Consider the following 19,025-nt stretch of genomic DNA (forward strand, 5'->3'; position numbering starts at 1 on the left):
GAAGAAGATCGCAAAGTCGACTCACTAAGGGTACTGGTTGGACACGGATATTGGATGGCGTTTGAAGGTCCTAAATGACATTAAATGTACGAAAGCGTGTGAAGTTTCGCGTGCTACATGTATTCGGAGCTGGGCTTAACTCAAAGTTCAGCAGTGCGGCAGCCGTGCGATTTCGACCAGAAGACGTGTAGGCTTAGGATAATACTCCCTACATAAGTGCAGTGTACTGCATTATAAGTGCAATGCTGCAAGTGCATGCTGTGCACTTGCATGTGTCCCACCTTGGGATCATGTTGCTACCACCGAAAATAGGCCTCAGTTTCGAGGATGGGCTCCAACCCTGAAAATGCAGTGCAGAGAGAATCAAAAACTCTAGGTTGGCCCAACGAGGGCGTTTGAGGCATGTACGAGCTCGTTAGCAAGCTCTAGTCTGCCGGAGTATACCCAGGGAACTGAAAGAGAGCGCGTTGGGCGAGGTCTCCAGAAATTTCAAGCGAAATCATCCCCTCCCTTTAACCCTAGCCTCCCTTCAGTTTTGATGTACATGTATTAATAAATTTGAATGATTATACCGACAACACCGAAACTGAGGCCTGTTTCCGGACTCGCCCAAGTTGGCGCGAGTAATGGTGTTTTGGATTCTTGCGAGTATAAAGTAGGGGGCTTGCGAATATGTCACCGACACGCAGCAGTAGTTGGGTCAAACGCCAGTGACGCAAAGTGCGTCATCTCACCTCACACCTCACCTCACGGATGACTTTCGTCCCTGCAACCGGAATTCGAGTTGACGACACCGATGTGTAGAGCAATTTGAGCAACGGAGGAGCGTTTAAATCACTCTAAGAATTGATACCAGCTGATTTTGGCAAGACAGTAGAGGACGGGTGTCATGCCTGTCAGAATGCGCAAAGTCTCAAGTACTCTACAGAAAGTTGCCTTACACTACGACGGCTAACCTCTAGGACATCTGTTTAATGCTGCACAATTAACAAGGTTCCAGGAATCACTTCACATATATGTCAGTTTCCAGCACCACGCGTTCACGGCAAGATGCTAGGCATGCCTCGGGCTGTGAGCGTCAACCGCCTTCACCCCCTCCACTTGCAGGAGCGAGGTGCCTCGCGTATAGAGAACACATCTTGTGATGACATCTCCGGCTCTTCCTTAGTCGGGAACACACGGTTGTTAAATAGCGATCACAATCCTCAGTTAAAGTCACTGGATTATGGACATTCCTTCCCATCTGCAATTGTCGAGATGCACGTACCGGTATTGTGTCTTTCTGGCAAAACGCTCTCCGTTTTAAGGTCCTACGTAGGGGCGCAAGTTATTCGTAGGCACTCCTAAACCTTATCCTCGAGGATAGTAATTCCTAGCTGGGACCGAGTATTGCCCTCAGACGGAACAGTGATGCGGTCACTGCAGCACGGACAGAAATGTACTTGCTTCGTATCTACAAACTGTTGTCTAGTTCGCGTCGGTTCCGTATGACAGGTAGCACACGGAAATACAGTGGTTAAGGCACGTGCAAAAAGGAAAAAAAAAATATGTATGCTAGGTTGTACTCATACGTATACTAAGAGAAAATGGCCGTCGAAAAGTGACCCTTTCGGACTTTAATCATGAGAAGGGTGCCCTGTAGGCAAAATCAGAGCTCTTACGAACAGGTCTCATAATTCGTTGCTAGCCCAGCAGCAAATCCTACGTAGAACCCTACTCCGTCTTCTTACCGTTTGGAAAGTACAACGATCCATCTCATTCTCGCTTTTGCCAAATTCCCATCAACCAGCATTCGATTTCCAGCACCGATTCGAGTTTATCATGCGGGGGTGGATGAAACCTCTGGTTTTGATTGCACTGATCACCAGTGCGTTTTGTCCAGTAACCACACCGACTAGGACGGTGGTGATCAGCCCAACAGAACCGCCTACAAAAGAAGCCACTGCATCGCTTTCAATCTCACGCGATCGCTCCTCAGACGCCAGTGATTCCGAAGACACTCTTATCTCGTCCTCTTCTTCGTTTTCGAGCGCGTTCGACTCGAGTTACCAAGATAGTGAAGATGAAGGTGTTTCGTCAACGCTCGTAGCTGGTAAACTCGAGATCGGAGCACACGTCAAAACAGTCGACAAAGTTCAATCGACCTACAGGAATTGGGTGGGGCCTACCATCGGCAAACCTGACCGTGGAGATGCTGCTTGCTACCGCAAGGCGCACGTCATGGAGACTTGCCCCGTTGGGTTTAACCACAAGCGGAAGACATGCTGGGCCCAGTGTCCGCTGTCGTATCCTCTTCAATGCGGCTGGGAATGCATCCGTCAGAGCGATGATTGTGTACTGGAAGTGGTGGTGAAGGCGGCCTACGTGTTGCAATCTGCGATATCGCTTGCTACGATGGGTCTGTTTGGCGAACTCACAGCTGCGACGAAGACCATCGTTTCGGCCGCCAAGTGCATCCGATCCATCATTGGCACCGTCAAGATGCTGCTCAAGTACATTCGCACCATCAAGGTGACCGATCCACAGACCTCCCACGACAAGATCATGAGCCTTGTGTACCAAACAAGTTACGCGACCATCGATTTCCCCGTCACGATTGCGATGTGTTTGGGCCTTCCGTATCCCGAAATTCTCGATCCTGGTAGCTGGATGATGGACACGGCCCAACTTCTGTTGGCAGAGGTCGTCGACCATGGAGACAAGATCGTCAGAGGCTGGGACCGATTCAAGGCTTTTCTCCATCGCGCCAATTTTACCCAACCTTTGTCAGAGCTGAACGAGACCGAAATTTCGTCGCTCAAGACCGGGCTGGCCTCCAATTCCACCTGTGGGTATGAGCTGAAGCGGCTTACAGACCGAACGTGGCTGACAGTGGCCCAAATGAAGAAAGATAACCCGAGTATCACCCAGGACGAGCTTCGTGTGGCGATCTACGAGTCCGATCTAATGGTTCGTGACATCCCCACGGTAACCAACAACTGCATGGACCAAATGATCGCTGAATCCACCGAGGCTACTGCGTATCAAACTCGAGACACATTGCGCAAAACCCTCGGACTGATTGCGGACGATTTGATCGACAAAGGGACGAGTGACAACGGGACTTCATTGACTGCCACGGAATACACGCGTGTCGTGGCAGACAAAGTGGCCATGACCATCTTCGTTCTTTTCGTCGACATGACGCGAATCATTGGTGTCGTCACCGAGTTCATCCAGCCAATCTGCGGGCCCACACAGTTCATCGGCGAGATTGACGACGGCACGGAGCCGTACACTCTTGGGCTCAACGCAGTCGGCAAAGCTTTCAAAGGCAGTAGTCTCGCCTGGAAGAGAAAGGGTGACGGCGTCGTCACTCTCGCCTTCAACAGTGAAGACACCAAAGCTGTCACTGTGAACATATTCTCCGGCGGCGACAAGATCGGCGAGAAAAAAGTCCCAGCAGGGGTCAACACAACATGGACATCCAATATCACAGCACTAGGAGGCAAGTCGCTTTACCTAGACCGATGGCGACCAGGAGTTTTTGGCTTGCCCGGCTCTGGTGGCGGCTCCTTGAAGCTCTGGGTACCGAAGGCAAGCCAAGGTGGCCATTTGGATCTCACCGTGAAACTCAACGTTAGCTAGTTCACAAGCCATCTAGACACAAATATTAGGACCAAATAGAGTCCCTGCATCCCGATCAAACGCCGCTTTTCACGTCTTGTAGCAAGCGGAACTCTTCTTCGCGCACCCACCGCTTCAGCGTAAACGTGTCGACCACCAACTCATTTGAGCTGCAATCGTGACCAATGTGGTCGATCAAATCTCTGCGCAGACCGAACCGACGACCACAGCTGCCACAACGAAACACACCGGAAAACAAACCGGCTACACGCTCTCGATCGATCTCCCGATGCAAAATCTCACGCCTAGCGCTCTCCGTTGCACGACGCACCATGAGCTTTTTGACAAACTTTCGCTCCAGCTGCTGCTTGCGTCCTAGCAGCCAGAAGAGCAGGCCGTGACTTTGAAGCAGCAGTCCGTCCAGACCTCGAGACAGGAAGTTTGTCGAAGCGGAGGTCGACAGCGTTGCTCGCCCGTGCTCTCTTTGCCACCAGCTTTCAAACTCGCCGCACGTGATCCCTCCATTGCCATCGCAATCTAGCTCAGCAAACAGGCTGCGCGTTTGAGCTTGGGTAAGTTTGGGCGGCTGCTGAGTTGGCCTGTTACCACTCACGCTACCTCGATTGGGCTGTGTTTGCTTCTTGCCACGTAGATACGAGAGCAGGAGCTGGAATTCGTCCAGATCGAGCGTCCCAGAGCCGTCGAGATCGAAGATTTGGAAACACTGTCGCAGTCGTACGATAGCTGGCTCCTCATCCGTCTTAATGGAGGTCAAGTTTACCAGTGAACTTGGCGTCGCTTCTTGAGACGTTCTCTTCTGAGTCCCAATGCGCCACAAAGCGAGTTCTTTCTTCAGCATACCTTTGGCGAGAGGAGAGGCGAAAATGGCGGTGTACTGGAGACTCACAGCGTGATCACTCGCCTCGAGAGCTGCAAGCTCCTGCTTCATGCCGTCCACGTTGACGACACGCTTACGACGGAACCAGCAATCTGTCCACGTCTGGTGAACAAACAGGCTAACGCGCGTCTTGGCAACCCATCGACGCAGATGTGCTGCGCGTCGAGCTGCTTCCTCCCACCTCGCTCTCCGGGCTAGATACAAGGCAGTGAGTAAGCGCGCAATTACAACGCGCGCTGCTGCCAGCACTAGCGCTTGTCGAACCCAGACTGCAATGTTCCTGCAAACGAGTGGCCGTAGGAACTCCGCGCGCCAACGCAGGAACCGCCTATAGCGTCGCTGAATTCGAATGGCGGCACGTCGACGGCGTCGAAAGCCTCGCACAAGCAAAGGAACACCCCGACGACGCAAGACTCGAATAGCTATGGCGAGGACCCTCACTCGCACTTTCAATGCGACTCGAAAACAGGCTTTCAACCTGCAGCGGCGGATGCAATTGACAGACTCGTGCGCTTCCATCGAGAACGGGAATCTCGGGGGTCTGGGTAACTCGGAGGTTTGGCGTGGTCCCAAAGCTTTTGGCGGCTCTGATTCGGTAGTCTGGTCTGGCGTTGTAGACGCAAATTGAGCAGCAGCCAGTGGGTGCCGAAGTTGCTCATTCCTGCTGCAAAAGGTTGAGGCGCTGAGTGGTCTAGCGAGCCGAGAGCGGATCTCGTTCTCCCAAATTGAGCCCTTGATCTTCTCTTCCAAGTGAGCTTGCAGCTTCGTCCGCATCTGCATCCTCCCAAACATTAGAATGCACAGTATACTCACAAACACGTTAGCTCTGGTGTTGCACGCACCTCATCGGACAGGAGCGGCTCGATCGAGAGGTTTGCTGTCTTCTTCCTCTTCTTAGGTTTCGTCACGTGCCATCTCCACTGCTGGGTAGTGTCTGCGGTTGGCGAATACTTCATTGTAAAAGTTCCTGTCATTGGGCTTGGAAGCGCAGTGGCGTGGGCATCAATCAGCGTCGTAAGCCGCTCATCTGTGCGCGCCAGCTCTGGGTTTAGGACGAGCTGTAGTCCTTCATTCGCTGCTTGAGCCAAACTCTCGCTCGAAGTGGTTGCCAGAAACACGGACGCAGACGCATTGAGCTCTTGCGCCTCGTGCATCCACTGCTTCCATTGCTGGGGTGACAAACGATCAGGCACTGGGCTCAGCCCCGACAGCCTAGGATTGCGCGGAGCTGGCTTGCGCTTTCTTGGTGGTGAAGCTACAGTGTCGAGAGCCTGCAACTTTCCCGGCGATGTCAAGTAGACAGTCTGCAACTGAAGCAGCTTACCAGGCGACGGCATTTTACTGCAAGCCGTGGACAAGAGCTTCAACGCCGGTCGGAAATAGTGATCAGGAGGCCAATCAGAGACGCATCGAAAAGACTGCACTACTATAATATGGTGTGACCCACACTACCTATCAGAGATGGCTACGAGCGCACCGAAAAGATTGCTGTAGTTTCATTTGGGGTATCCTACACAACCTCGTGTCTGAGCTCCGAAAATGCGCAACCTGCGGCCGCTGCGCCGCGCGAGTCTGCGGTCCGTGCTGTTGCTGCTGGTCTTGTGCTTCGTGGCGGTGCCGCTGATCGTGTACCACTTCTTCACCTTCGACTTCCAGCGCGTGGCGTCGCTCGAGCGGCGCGTGCGGTCCGCGTTCCCGTCCACGGCCTCGTTACCGCCGTGTCTGGGCGTGTCCAGCCAGGAATTCCTGGCCTCAGACGCGCTACAGAAGCTGCAGACGCTCTGTGGGGCACAGAACACTAGAAATCGGTCTTCAATCACTAGTAACCTTCGTCTTGTGCACTTTGTCAACGTCGCAGTGGACGCCGTGCCGCCGCTGCCAGGCGAGCAAGCGGTCGACAGGGAACAGTTCACGTACTTGCAGTTCGCGGCGCTGCAGGCTGCGAGGCGCGCGCTCCGGCCCGACATGATGATGCTGCACTACCTGGAGACCCCGCGCGGCGTGTGGTTCACCCAGTGCCAGCGGCATCTGGGGCTGCACCAGGTGCTGCCGCCCGTGTCGTTCGACGCGATACAGCCGCCTCTGAGTCGACAGGAGCGACGACGCATCATCGAGATGCTGGTCCTGCTGCGCGCGCTCAAGAAACACGGCGGCGTGGCGTTCTCAGACTTTAACACGGTCTTGATGAGAGCCACGCGTGTGGACATGGACACGGACCTCGTGGTGGCCGCCCAGTCGCACAGGAGCAAGACGTTCGGGTTGGCGCTGCACATGATGCAGGCGCCGCCCGGACATCCGTTCGTGGAGTTTCTGGAGCACAAGATTGTCGAAATGGTCGAAGCAAATGACCCCAAGCTGCACCGGCTGCCGCTGGACGAAGTGGTGGGACAGATTGTGCTGCAGAAATACCAGGAAGAGCGTGGAGATCAAGTGGGAGGAGGTGGTAACGGGACGTTAGGGGGAAGAAGCAGCATCATGGACGGCGTTACGATCGGGTTGTCCAAGTTGTTGGAGTTTGATGCACTGCACGAGCTGCTGACGGCCAAGATGGGCCCGGCGCTCACTGGAAAGTTCAGAGGGGTAGCAGGGTTCCACGTAGATAGGTATGACTTTGCAGAGCAGAGCGCAGACACAGAAGACCTCCGCGAGATCGCGCGCATGCAAACGGAGCTCACATTGGCGGACGAGTGGCAGAATTTAGACACGCTGCTTGGCGCGGTGGTGAGACTAGCGGTGAGTGCCAACACGTCCGCCGAGCTGGAACCGCTCTTCACGTGATTTTGATACCATCAGCAGACGCAGTAGAAGCGTATTGCGGTGATGTTAACTGATCGACACGTTGCTGCTGCGTTACGGTGTTGGGCTTGTGAGCCGGGCTACCCTGTCTGTTGTTGAAGCGGGGTACAACTTGCAGACGAACGTCTCAACGTAGTCACCACCGGCTGGGATTGGTGAAGTTTCTCCTGACTCACTTGCGCTCATGCGAGCGAACGACGGTCGGCTCAGCTCATTTGGCTGGTCGCAAGTCTCGCTATCGAAATGCAAATTAAACGATCGCTGGTACTGCCACTCCACTGCTGAAACGCGGCTTGGTCATTTCTCCATCGGCGTGGAGGGCTCCACGTCGAGTTTCGCCTTTCAACACTAGCAACTCGTCTCGGCGACGACCATGCACGCGATATGTCAAGAGCGGGCTGTCGCCGTGAGTCTGTAGAGGTATCACCACTCCTTCGTCATGGTGCTCGTCAGGACGCCTGCAGATGGCGATGCCGATGCGCTCCTCCCTGGGTGACCAAGTGCTCGACAGATCGCGGTAATGGAGTTGTTGAGGTATTCCGCTGTCTGCAGGCTTTAGATGGAGATGCTGTGGCTAACATCCCGGCACGTGAGCTGCCGTTGATGTGCAAGGAACTGGTATGGCGCACTCCAGTCGATGCCTGGGACCACGATTGAGTCCGCTTTCAGTAGCTGTGCCGAGTTCATTCCGGAATTTCCTCTGTGTGAGTCAAGCCTCATCCTCCCCTCTCTTTGCCATGAAGTTCTTCGCCCCCGTCCTCGCCGCTGCCGCTGTGGTGTTTGCTGCTGTCAGCGGCACCCCCATGATCCGCCAGGAAGCCGAGTCCAGTAGCTGTACGTTGTCGGGCACCTACACGAGCGGAGCCGACGTGTCCTCGTGCAGTACTGTTACGATCAAGTCGCTGACGGTCCCTGCCGGTGTCACGCTGGACTTGAGCGACCTCAAATCTGGCGCCAACGTTGTGTTCTCGGGTACTACCACGTTTGGAGAGAAGGTCAGCCTGAAGCTTTTGATCCATGGTTGTGACTACGTGTCTAACTTGCAGTGTTTATCAACAGAAATGGTCGGGTCCCCTCGTTCTCCTGACGGGTACCAAGCTGACGGTTAGTGGCACGGGGACCCTCGACGGTCAGGGTGCCTGGTACTGGAAGCAGGGCACCTCCATCACCCGTCCGGTCTTCTTCCGCATGAGCAAGGTCATCTCTTCCACCGTCAAGGGCTTCACTATCAAGAACTCGCCTTACCGCACGTTCAGCATTCTCAGCTCAGAGTCCACTACCATTAGCGGTCTGACGCTCGACTCGAGCGACGGTGACGGCACGGCCAAGAACACGGACGGCTTCGACCTCAGCAAGAACACGGACGTCACCATCACGGGCTGCAAGATCTACAACCAGGACGACTGTCTCGCCATGCAGTCCAGCACCAACACGGTCTTCTCCAGCAACACGTGCAGCGGTGGCCACGGTATCTCCATCGGTTCCATTGGTGGCTCCTCCATCAGCTCTTCGGACACGGTGTCCGGTCTAACGGTCAAGAACAACAAGATCGTCGACAGTGTCAACGGCATCCGCATCAAGACCATCATCAGTCTCACGGGCAAGGTGACGGACGTGACGTACACGGACAACACGCTCTCGAACGTGGAGAACGCCATTGTGATCCACGGCGACTACAGCAAGTCCAAGGGCGGATACACGGGCACGGCGAGCAGCAAGGTCTACATCACGGACATCACCATCGACGGTCTCACGGGCTCGGCCGACCAGGTGTACGACATCCTGGTGAACTCCAAGTACGTGTCCGGTTGGACGTTCTCGGGCATCGATGTGTCGGGCTCCACGGGCAGCTGCAGCGGCGAACCGAGCAGCGTCGACTGCTAAGTGGGTTGCACTCGTCCCGCACGTTCATTTGTCTGCGGAGGAAGTGCCGTGTTCAGCTACTTCGTATCTGGACAATAGATGTCTGTCTCTTAAGAATCAATGCGTTTGCTCCATTTACTACATGCACAGGACGAGCTAAGAATGGTCTGGTACGCGTGGAAGCTTTCTTGAAGCGATACACATGGTAGGTCTCATCTTATTCACGAGCAAAATGTCTGCTACCCGGTCCGACAGGAACCGAGTTCCTCCGCTGTTTGCCAGCCTGGAAGCCTGCAAGCAGCAACACCAGTGGTACAGTATGCCAAGGAATCGGAGCCGCCCCAGGGAAGCTCTCGCTATCCTGGATCGTCATGTCGTGTCATCAAGATGTGCTGACTACAGACAAGAGAGGCGGCATGTCGCCACGTAGCACTTTGCCCGCCTATCGAAATCGCCTTTCCAGCGTGGGTCGCTCTCGCGGGCCGACTGGTGAGGTTCACTGCCGTGGACTGGAGCGACCTTCTTCGCGTCCGCAAAGGATGAGAAACTCTCTCTCTCTCTGTGCAGGCTCAATCGACAAATCGGAGCCGAGACGCTACGAGCTCCTGTATAGATGAGATGCAATCCCTTCATCGGCCCGGACGATATAGAAGCGACCCGATCTTCGTGGCTGGAAGGCTGTCGCCATGAATTTTGAGGTGGCCCACGACGGTAAAAACATTCTTCTCCGCGTCGACTTTGTCCAGATGGATCGACCGACCCGTGCGTAGGTGACTCTGCTCCGAGCAGATCGATATCAGGACCGGCTGAAAGTTTACCGACGTCTTCGTGTCGTTGTTGGTGGAGTGTCCGTTGTCGACTCGGACGCATCCGCTGAGAACGGACACCGGTGCGTCTTCAACCTGTTTGACGGTCAAGTAGTTGACTGCATTGGTGACTCTCGATTTGCCCCGACGCCAAAGCCCATGCCAGAATTTCCTCGAGTCCGCTCAAGCTCCTGAATAACCATGAAGTTCTTCTCTCCTGTGCTCACATCCGCCGCGCTTGTCATTGCTGCTGTTTGCGGTTCGCCCATGATGCGCCAAGAGGAGGAATCCAGTAGCTGTACGCTATCGGGTACCTACACGAGCGGCACCGATGTGTCCTCGTGCAGCACCGTCACCATCAAGTCGCTCAAGGTCCCTGCCGGTGTTACGCTCGATCTGACCGACGTCAAGTCGGGTGCGAGTATCGTCTTCTCCGGCACCACCGCCTTCGGCGAGAAGGTTGGTCTCTGAAACTCAGCCTGCAAAAAGTACTTTATTATTTTCATGTTGTCAATAGAAATGGTCGGGTCCTCTCGTTCTCCTTACGGGTACGGACCTCACCGTGAGCGGCACGGGGACCCTCGACGGTCAGAGTGCCTGGTACTGGAAGCAGGGCACCTCCATCACCCGCCCGGTCTTCTTCCGCATGAGCAAGGTCATTTCGTCCACAGTGTCCGCCTTCACGATTAAGAACTCGCCCTACCGCATGTTTAGCATTCTTAGCTCCTCCATCAGCTCTTCGGACACGGCGTCCGGTCTAACGGTCAAGAACAACAAGATCGTCGACAGCGTCAACGGCATCCGCATCAAGACCATCATTGACGACTACGGCGAGGTGACGGACGTGACGTACACGGACAACACGCTCTCGAACGTGGAGAACGCCATTGTGATCCACGGCGACTACAGCAAGTCGGAAGGAGGGTACACGGGCTCTGCCACGAGCAAGGTGACAATCACGGACATCACTATTGACGGCCTCACCGGTTCAGCCGACCAAGTGTACGACATTCTCGTTGACTCTGACGTGGTATCCGGCTGGACGTTCTCGGGCATCGATGTGTCGGGTGACACTGGCAGGTGTAGCGGCGAACCGAGCGGCGTGCCCTGCTAAATAGCCGAACCCTTCCGTGAGTGGCGCATTCCTCGTTGGTGTGGGGGCCGAACTTGCCTCTCACCGTAACATCAATGTGATGTTTGAGTATCTAGATCAACTCAAGCCGCTATGTTTCGAGGTTGGCGTTCTCTTAATACACTGAGCAAGACTTGTTTCTTTTTCACAAAATACCCCAGCGATTTTCCTTTTGCGTGTTGCTGGTCACGAGAAAGCATGACGTTGGCTCAGAGTTCGGGTGCAACCCCAACAATAGTTGCGCGCTTCATCTGAAGGTGACTATTATAGTGATGAGCGACTACGTCGTAGCGTCTTCGGTACCGACCTCAGTGGGCCAGTGGTAACACCTTGACGCTGAGACCGGGAGGTATATCGATCGATACCCGCTGAGTGCGGTCGATCCACTAATGCTGGAGACAGGCAAACTCGTCACTCAGTGATCCGTCACCCTGTCAACCCGCACTCAAAGTGGTGTGTTATACTTGGGTGGGCTGGAGCCCCGCGTGCCGAAAATCCCCAAAGCACCATAAAGGGTACTTGAACCCGGTCCCCATAGGGACGGTTAGCTACTAGCACCTGCGCCAGAAGGTGGACTTGAGCCCTGTCGTGCGGGTTCCGGTAGCTTAAATCTCTCTTCGGTGGCAAAGTCCGTGAATCGCATGGACATCAAGTTTTCCTGTGAAAAAGTCACATTATTGAAGAGGCATCGGCTGCTAGTGCAGAATTCCCCGAGCTCGTGGAGCTCGTGGATGAAAGGGTGCAGGAGGGCTCATGTCGGTGTCGCGTTGAACAAATATGACGAAGAGGGTCATGCCGAGCCGATCGTCGGCAACGCCATTCGATAGTCGTACGCAGCATCATATATCACAATAGGAAGGCCTTTGACCTTTATTTCGCGCCGTCTTTCGAGCCATTTGCTATTTGAAGCGATTTCAAGTAACCAGCTATCGCAGTCTTTTATGGCCCTATAAAGGTTCAACCTGCGTAGGCGAGACCATAGACGTCAACTCGACTTTGAAGTGATTATCCGCTGCTGAGACCGGACCCCAACTCGAAACAGCTTCTACCGATGTCTGCAAGGCGTCACTTCACTTGCCATTCCCAACCTCATTCCGGAATTTGCTTCCAACCGCCTCCTCCACTTCACGCACCAACCATGAAGGTCTTCAGCCCCATCCTCGCCACGATCGCCCTCGTCGCCTCCGCCGTCACCGCGTCGCCCATGATCCGCCAAGTGAACGAGTCGTCCAGCAGCTGTACGCTCTCAGGCACCTACACCAGCGGCACCGACGTGTCCTCGTGCAGCACCATCACCATCGGGTCGCTGACGGTACCCGCTGGTGTCACGCTGGACTTGAGCGACGTCGCGGACGGCGCCACCATCGAGTTCACGGGCACCACGACTTTTGAGACTTCCAAGTGGGAAGGTCCGCTTATCCTGCTCACGGGTACGGATCTCACTGTTGGCGGTACGGGTACCCTCGACGGGCAGGGAGACTGGTACTGGGAGCAAGGCACGTCTATTGACCGCCCCGTGTTCTTCCGCATGAGTAAGGTCATCTCTTCCACAGTGTCCGACTTCACGATTAAGAACTCGCCCTACCGCACGTTCAGCATTCTCAGCTGCGAGTCCACCACTATCAGTGGTCTGACGCTCGACTCGAGCGACGGTGACGATGTCGCCAAGAACACGGACGGCTTCGACCTCAGCAAGAACACGGACGTCACCATCTCTGGCAACACCATCTACAACCAGGACGACTGTCTCGCCATGCAGTCCAGCACCAACACGGTCTTCTCCAGCAACACGTGCAGCGGTGGTCACGGTATCTCGATTGGCTCAATTGGCGGCTCGTCGGTGAGCTCATCCGACACGGTGTCCGGTCTAACGGTCAAGAACAACAAGATCGTCGACAGCGTCAACGGCATCCGCATCAAGACCATCATTGACGACTACGGCGAGGTGACGGACGTGACGTACACGGACAACACGCTCTCGAACGTGGAGAACGCCATTGTGATCCACGGCGACTACAGCAAGTCGGAAGGAGGGTACACGGGCTCTGCCACGAGCAAGGTGACAATCACGGACATCACTATTGACGGCCTCACCGGTTCAGCCGACCAAGTGTACGACATTCTCGTTGACTCTGACGTGGTATCCGGCTGGACGTTCTCAGGCATCGATGTGTCGGGTGACACTGGCAGCTGCAGCGGCGAACCAAGCAGTGTCAGCTGCTAGACGCTTTGGCTGAATTGTCGCTCCGTGTCTTTTGTCGTGCAACATGTCAAGCGAGTAAGAGGCCCTCTCGTCGCAGTGATTCGTTGGCCAAAGCTTAGAGGGAATCACAGAACTAACAAATACATTTGATGTTTATCGTGAAAGCGCGTTGATCATTTCGAACTGAACAACCGCGACTGTAAGCACATTGAAAAAGTGTATTGAACTGAGAAAACGGCATTACCAGAGAAGACCTATCTACCACGGTCTCCTCAATCGACGCACTATGTAATATATGCCAGGAGACACTCATGCTCACCGACGTATTGTCTCGACAGGTGCGACGGCAACGAATCCATCACGCACGCCGGTACGTCCTATGGCTTAGCACTTGACGGTGCTGGGCTGACCGCTGCACGTGCCCGTCTTGGAGGCCTTGACCGTGATGCCCGAGAACTTCCAGTTGGACACGACCTTCGAGTTGGCCACGATGTCGTACAGATTGGTGGCCGTTCCCGAGAGACCCGAGACGGTGACGCCCTTGATGGTGACGGCGCTCGTGGCCTTGCCCGTGTATCCGCCCTTGGACTTGCTGTAGTCCGAGTGGATCACGATGGCGTTCTTGACGTTCGAGAGCTTGTTGTTCGTGTAGGTGACGTCCGAGACGAGGCCCTTGAGGTCCACGATGGTCTTGATGCGGATGCCGTTGACGCTGTTGACGATGGTGTTGCCCTTGACGGCGAGGCCCGAGACGGTGTCGGCCGAGCTGACGGTGTCGCCGCCCAGCGATCCGATGGAGATGCCGTGGCCGCCGCTGCAGTAGTTGTTGCTGAAGACGGTGTTGGTGCTGGACTGCATGGCGAGACAGTCGTCCTGGTTGTAGATCTTGTTGCCCGTGATGGTGACGTAGTTGTTCTTGCTGAGGTCGAAGCCGTCCGTGTTCTTGGCCGTGCCGTCGCCGGCGCTGGAGTCGAGCGTGAGGCCGCTGATGGTGGTCTTCTCCGAGTTGAGGATGCTGAAGGTGCGGTAGGGCGAGTTCTTGATCTTGAAGCCCGAGAGCGTGGAGCCCGTGACGCCGTGCAGACGGAAGAAGACGGGGCGACTGATGGACGTGCCCTGCTTCCAGTACCAGGCGCCCTGGCCGTCCAGCGTGCCGGCGCCGCTGACCGTGAGGTCGCTGCCGCCGAGCAGCACGAGCGGACCGGCCCACTTCTTCTCGCCGAAGGTGACGGTGCCGGAGATCTTGATGGTGGCGCCCGTCTTGGCCTTGCTCAAGTCCAGCGTGACGCCCGCGGGTACGGTGAGCGTGCCGATGGTGAGCGTGCTGCAGGACGAGATGTCGGTGCCGGACTTGTACGTGCCGGAGAGGGTGCAGCTGGAGGCCTCTTCCTCCTGGCGCATCATGGGCGAGCCGTTGACCGCGGCGACGATGAGTGCGAGTGCGGCGAGACCAGTGGAGAGGAGCTTCATGGTTGGGTTGTAGCTTGTGGAGGGTGTTTGGGGTTGTTGGTGAGTGAGTCCGAGAAGGCAAAACGATGAATGAGCTTATGATCGAATTCCTATACGGTAAGTTGTTGTGAAGGAGCATTCGCGTGGACGGCGTTATGAGATTTACCGATTGTTGCAGTGCGTGTGTCAAGTCGTAGTCACGAGTACATGCACCTCTCTGTCTGGGGTGGGGCGCGCAGACTTTCGCTGGGAGTGGCAGTCGTTGCCAATCGCTGTCCAGAATCTCTCTGCTACGAGCGCTTGAAGGCCAACTACGTGCAAATGGTATTCAAATGACGCACGATTTGCCGCTTTTTTCAGCCGTGGGTTCTTCCCGAGCAGGTGGGGTGAGTGCGTGGCTGGTCTCAAGCTTTTCTTTGCTTGTTTCTTGCAGATTTCCATCCCTGCGCATGTGTAAACATGGTCTGGCGCCCTTACAAGGCAAAACCAAGCAGTTTGCGTGAAGTGGACGGCCGCTTTCTACACGGTACGACTATCAAATCGCTCTCGCTAGTCGGCCCGTGGCGATGATCTGACGGGAAGCCCGTTTCAAATCTCCCCGAACAGCGGACAGGGCATCCGAGCGTACGAAATCATTTACCTACGAGTGACACGCGATTTCATATGCGAAACCAAGTGATCCGGAGAGTCTGAGACGCCAGATTCTCCTTAGAATGCGTAAATCCGCTAATCTGCCATCACAATCCTTGATTTTCGCTGGTTCGTTCGTGCAGCCCGGGCGGTGTGCATGGTACACGTAGCCGGTCATGTATGGCAACAGTCCTGTTTGAATGCAAAAGCCACATACTGTTCCGGCAGCCAGGACGCCCATTGCAATCGTTGGCCTACACAGCGCAGCCGATGTGCGCGAGAGAGACTAAAACTTTAGTCCGACAAACACTAAATAACACTGCCATCTTGGCGAGACAACCACCAAATCCAACAGGGGAATAACCGCTGGTGAAATGGTCAAGCTCCACGTGGTCGAGATCATTTTGGAGCAGCGAGTGATATAATAGTTCAACCAAACGATGGCGCCAAGCCGGACGCAACGCTCACAGCCTTGGTCCGGTCGCGGGAAAATGGTTCGAGACGAGATCCGTTTTGAACGCAGGATGGTCTCGATCGAGCGCTGCATTGCCACATGGGGTGGGACTTGGGCTTACGTGGGCGGCCATGCTGTACAAATCCAAGTGTCGAACAGCTCAACGACAGGGACGCACCAAAAACAGCAAAATGAATCCCACGGTACCTGACACCACCGAGCCTTTACGGTGCCAGAGCTCAGCTCAGCTCAACTCGAGCGACGCAGATGTAGACGTCAGCATATCATTGGCACTGCCGGCAGTGAGTCAGTCCTTGATGTCACCGTTTCGAGCTCCTGGCTCATTCATCGTTTTGCCTTCTCGGACTCACTCACCAACAACCCCAAACACCCTCCACAAGCTACAACCCAACCATGAAGCTCCTCTCCACTGGTCTCGCCGCACTCGCACTCATCGTCGCCGCGGTCAACGGCTCGCCCATGCTGCGCCAGGAGGAAGAGGCCTCCAGCTGCACCCTCTCCGGCACGTACAAGTCCGGCACCGACATCTCGTCCTGCAGCACGCTCACCATCGGCACGCTCACCGTACCCGCGGGCGTCACGCTGGACTTGAGCAAGGCCAAGACGGGCGCCACCATCAAGATCTCCGGCACCGTCACCTTCGGCGAGAAGAAGTGGGCCGGTCCGCTCGTGCTGCTCGGCGGCAGCGACCTCACGGTCAGCGGCGCCGGCACGCTGGACGGCCAGGGCGCCTGGTACTGGAAGCAGGGCACGTCCATCAGTCGCCCCGTCTTCTTCCGTCTGCACGGCGTCACGGGCTCCACGCTCTCGGGCTTCAAGATCAAGAACTCGCCCTACCGCACCTTCAGCATCCTCAACTCGGAGAAGACCACCATCAGCGGCCTCACGCTCGACTCCAGCGCCGGCGACGGCACGGCCAAGAACACGGACGGCTTCGACCTCAGCAAGAACAACTACGTCACCATCACGGGCAACAAGATCTACAACCAGGACGACTGTCTCGCCATGCAGTCCAGCACCAACACCGTCTTCAGCAACAACTACTGCAGCGGCGGCCACGGCATCTCCATCGGATCGCTGGGCGGCGACACCGTCAGCTCGGCCGACACCGTCTCGGGCCTCGCCGTCAAGGGCAACACCATCGTCAACAGCGTCAACGGCATCCGCATCAAGACCATCGTGGACCTCAAGGGCCTCGTCTCGGACGTCACCTACACGAACAACAAGCTCTCGAACGTCAAGAACGCCATCGTGATCCACTCGGACTACAGCAAGTCCAAGGGCGGATACACGGGCAAGGCCACGAGCGCCGTCACCATCAAGGGCGTCACCGTCTCGGGTCTCTCGGGAACGGCCACCAATCTGTACGACATCGTGGCCAACTCGAAGGTCGTGTCCAACTGGAAGTTCTCGGGCATCACGGTCAAGGCCTCCAAGACGGGCACGTGCAGCGGTCAGCCCAGCACCGTCAAGTGCTAAGCCATAGGACGTACCGGCGTGCGTGATGGATTCGTTGCCGTCGCACCTGTCGAGACAATACGTCGGTGAGCATGAGTGTCTCCTGGCATATATTACAAAGTGCGTCGATTGAGGAGACCGTGGTAGATAGGTCTTCTCTGGTAATGCCGTTTTCTCAGTTCAATACACTTTTTCAATGTGCTTAGCGTGGTGGCTGTCCTAGTTAGAGGTTGTTTCTTCTTGAAAACCAAGGGTATGATACCTTTGAACGTTACAATCGTATATTCCTCTTTCTTCGGCAATTGTCTGTTAGTCCTGACGAAGCTTCTTGCGCAGGCTCTCAAAGGACTTTCAGTTCAAAAGTCCTTAGCAGGTGATGCCACTAGGCTGGCCCTTGCAAGTGCCCTTCGCACCCGTGACGGTGATACCCTTGAACGTCCATCCCGACACCACGTCCGGGTTCACCACAATGTCGTAAATCTGGTCCGCAGTGCCCGTGAGACCGTCCACCGTGATGTCCGAGATCGTCACTTGACTGGTGGCGGCTCCCGTGTAGGCGCCCGCCGATCTACTGTAGTCCGAGTGGATCGCGATGGCATTCTCCACGTTCTGGAGCTGGTTGTTGATGTACTTCACGTTGGTTACGAGTCCCTTCATGCCGATCAGAGTCTTGATGCGGAGACCGTTGTCGCTGTTTTGGATCGTGTTACCCTGGACAGTGAGACCCGAGACCGTTGTCGTTTGGTCCACGGTGGTGCCACCGAGCGAACCCACAGAGATACCATGGCTGCCGCTGCAGAGGTTGTTGCTGAAGATCGTGTTGGTACTGGACTGCATGGCGAGGCAGTCGTCCTGGTTGTAGATCGTGTTGCCTGTGATCGCCACGTGGTCGTTCTTGGTCAGGTCGAAGCCGTCCGTGTTTTGGGCGAGTCCGTTGCCAGCCCTAGAGTCGAGCGTGAGACCACTGAGTGTCGTTTGAACGGAGGTGACAATGCTGAACGTGCGGAACGGGGAGTTCTTGATCGTGAAGCCCGACAGATTCGACCCGATGACACTTTGCACCTTGAAGAAAACAGGGCGAGTGATCGACTCTCCCTGCTTCCAGTACCAATCGCCTTGGCCATCTAGTGTACCGGAGCCCTTAACCGTGAGGGAGTTGCCAGTAAGCGCCACGAGCGGGCCAGCCCACTTCGCGTTGCCGAAGGTGGTAGTGCCCGTGAACACGATGGTAGCTCCGTTCTTCGCCTTGGTCAGATCAAGCGTGACCCCAGCAGGAACAGTCAAAGGACCGATTGAGACAGTGCTGCAGGACGAGATGTCGGTGCCCGCCTGGTAGGTGCCGGTGAGGTTGCAGGGATCGCCAGCCTCAGTTTCTTGGCGCATCATGGGTGAGCCGTTGACGGCAGCGACGACGAGTGCCAAGGTAGCGAACGCGCTAGTGAAGAGCTTCATGAGTGCGTTGGGTCTTGGAGAGAAGGATGTCGGTTCGTAGTGCTGCACTGCTGGCAGATTAGAAAGTGGGAGTTGGAGAGCTGAGTCAACTTTGTGAGTCAACCGCGCTACGTTCACTTGAACACACACCAGGTGAGTCCGATTCAAGCACCGACGTATGATGTGTTCCTCTGTCGCAGTTCGCGCAGCTCATCGGTCCCGGCGTCTTGTGTCCCGTGCCCGGTACAATGATCTGCACTCACATAACGTGCGTGTGC

General features: G+C 55.7%; 8 protein-coding genes across 8 annotated transcripts; 5 read left to right on the forward strand and 3 right to left on the reverse strand.

The window, feature by feature from the left end:
• Window positions 1-3,682: 3,682 nt before the first annotated feature.
• KRP23_31 (uncharacterized protein) lies at window positions 3,683-5,841 on the reverse strand (the record flags this gene model as incomplete). The annotated part of the gene is made up of 2 exons (XM_067887763.1): window positions 3,683-5,278; window positions 5,347-5,841. 2 exons carry the CDS (start codon window positions 5,839-5,841, stop codon window positions 3,683-3,685), a joined length of 2,091 nt encoding a protein of 696 aa, XP_067750585.1.
• Window positions 5,842-6,043: 202 nt separating this feature from the next.
• KRP23_32 (uncharacterized protein) lies at window positions 6,044-7,282 on the forward strand (the record flags this gene model as incomplete). Its single annotated transcript, XM_067887875.1, has 1 exon — window positions 6,044-7,282. One exon carries the CDS (start codon window positions 6,044-6,046, stop codon window positions 7,280-7,282), a length of 1,239 nt encoding a protein of 412 aa, XP_067750586.1.
• Window positions 7,283-8,037: 755 nt separating this feature from the next.
• Window positions 8,038-9,184, forward strand: KRP23_33 (Polygalacturonase 2; the record flags this gene model as incomplete). The annotated part of the gene is made up of 2 exons (XM_067887988.1): window positions 8,038-8,295; window positions 8,360-9,184. The coding sequence occupies 2 exons, from the start codon at window positions 8,038-8,040 to the stop codon at window positions 9,182-9,184; spliced, it is 1,083 nt and encodes a 360-aa protein (XP_067750587.1).
• A 986-nt stretch (window positions 9,185-10,170) lies between these two features.
• Window positions 10,171-11,083, forward strand: KRP23_34 (Polygalacturonase; the record flags this gene model as incomplete). The annotated part of the gene is made up of 2 exons (XM_067888104.1): window positions 10,171-10,428; window positions 10,487-11,083. The coding sequence occupies 2 exons, from the start codon at window positions 10,171-10,173 to the stop codon at window positions 11,081-11,083; spliced, it is 855 nt and encodes a 284-aa protein (XP_067750588.1).
• A 1,156-nt stretch (window positions 11,084-12,239) lies between these two features.
• On the forward strand, window positions 12,240-13,325 carry KRP23_35 (Polygalacturonase 2; the record flags this gene model as incomplete). Its single annotated transcript, XM_067888215.1, has 1 exon — window positions 12,240-13,325. One exon carries the CDS (start codon window positions 12,240-12,242, stop codon window positions 13,323-13,325), a length of 1,086 nt encoding a protein of 361 aa, XP_067750589.1.
• Window positions 13,326-13,688: 363 nt separating this feature from the next.
• On the reverse strand, window positions 13,689-14,774 carry KRP23_36 (Endopolygalacturonase B; the record flags this gene model as incomplete). The annotated part of the gene is made up of 1 exon (XM_067888330.1): window positions 13,689-14,774. The coding sequence occupies one exon, from the start codon at window positions 14,772-14,774 to the stop codon at window positions 13,689-13,691; it is 1,086 nt and encodes a 361-aa protein (XP_067750590.1).
• Window positions 14,775-16,251: 1,477 nt separating this feature from the next.
• Window positions 16,252-17,337, forward strand: KRP23_37 (Endopolygalacturonase B; the record flags this gene model as incomplete). The annotated part of the gene is made up of 1 exon (XM_067888443.1): window positions 16,252-17,337. One exon carries the CDS (start codon window positions 16,252-16,254, stop codon window positions 17,335-17,337), a length of 1,086 nt encoding a protein of 361 aa, XP_067750591.1.
• A 345-nt stretch (window positions 17,338-17,682) lies between these two features.
• On the reverse strand, window positions 17,683-18,768 carry KRP23_38 (Polygalacturonase; the record flags this gene model as incomplete). The annotated part of the gene is made up of 1 exon (XM_067888557.1): window positions 17,683-18,768. The coding sequence occupies one exon, from the start codon at window positions 18,766-18,768 to the stop codon at window positions 17,683-17,685; it is 1,086 nt and encodes a 361-aa protein (XP_067750592.1).
• Window positions 18,769-19,025: the final 257 nt, after the last annotated feature.

Source organism: Phytophthora ramorum (assembly GCF_020800215.1).
Source record: "Phytophthora ramorum isolate Pr-102 chromosome Unknown Phyram_PR-102_s0001, whole genome shotgun sequence".
Classification (NCBI taxonomy): Eukaryota; Oomycota; class Peronosporomycetes; order Peronosporales; family Peronosporaceae; genus Phytophthora; species Phytophthora ramorum.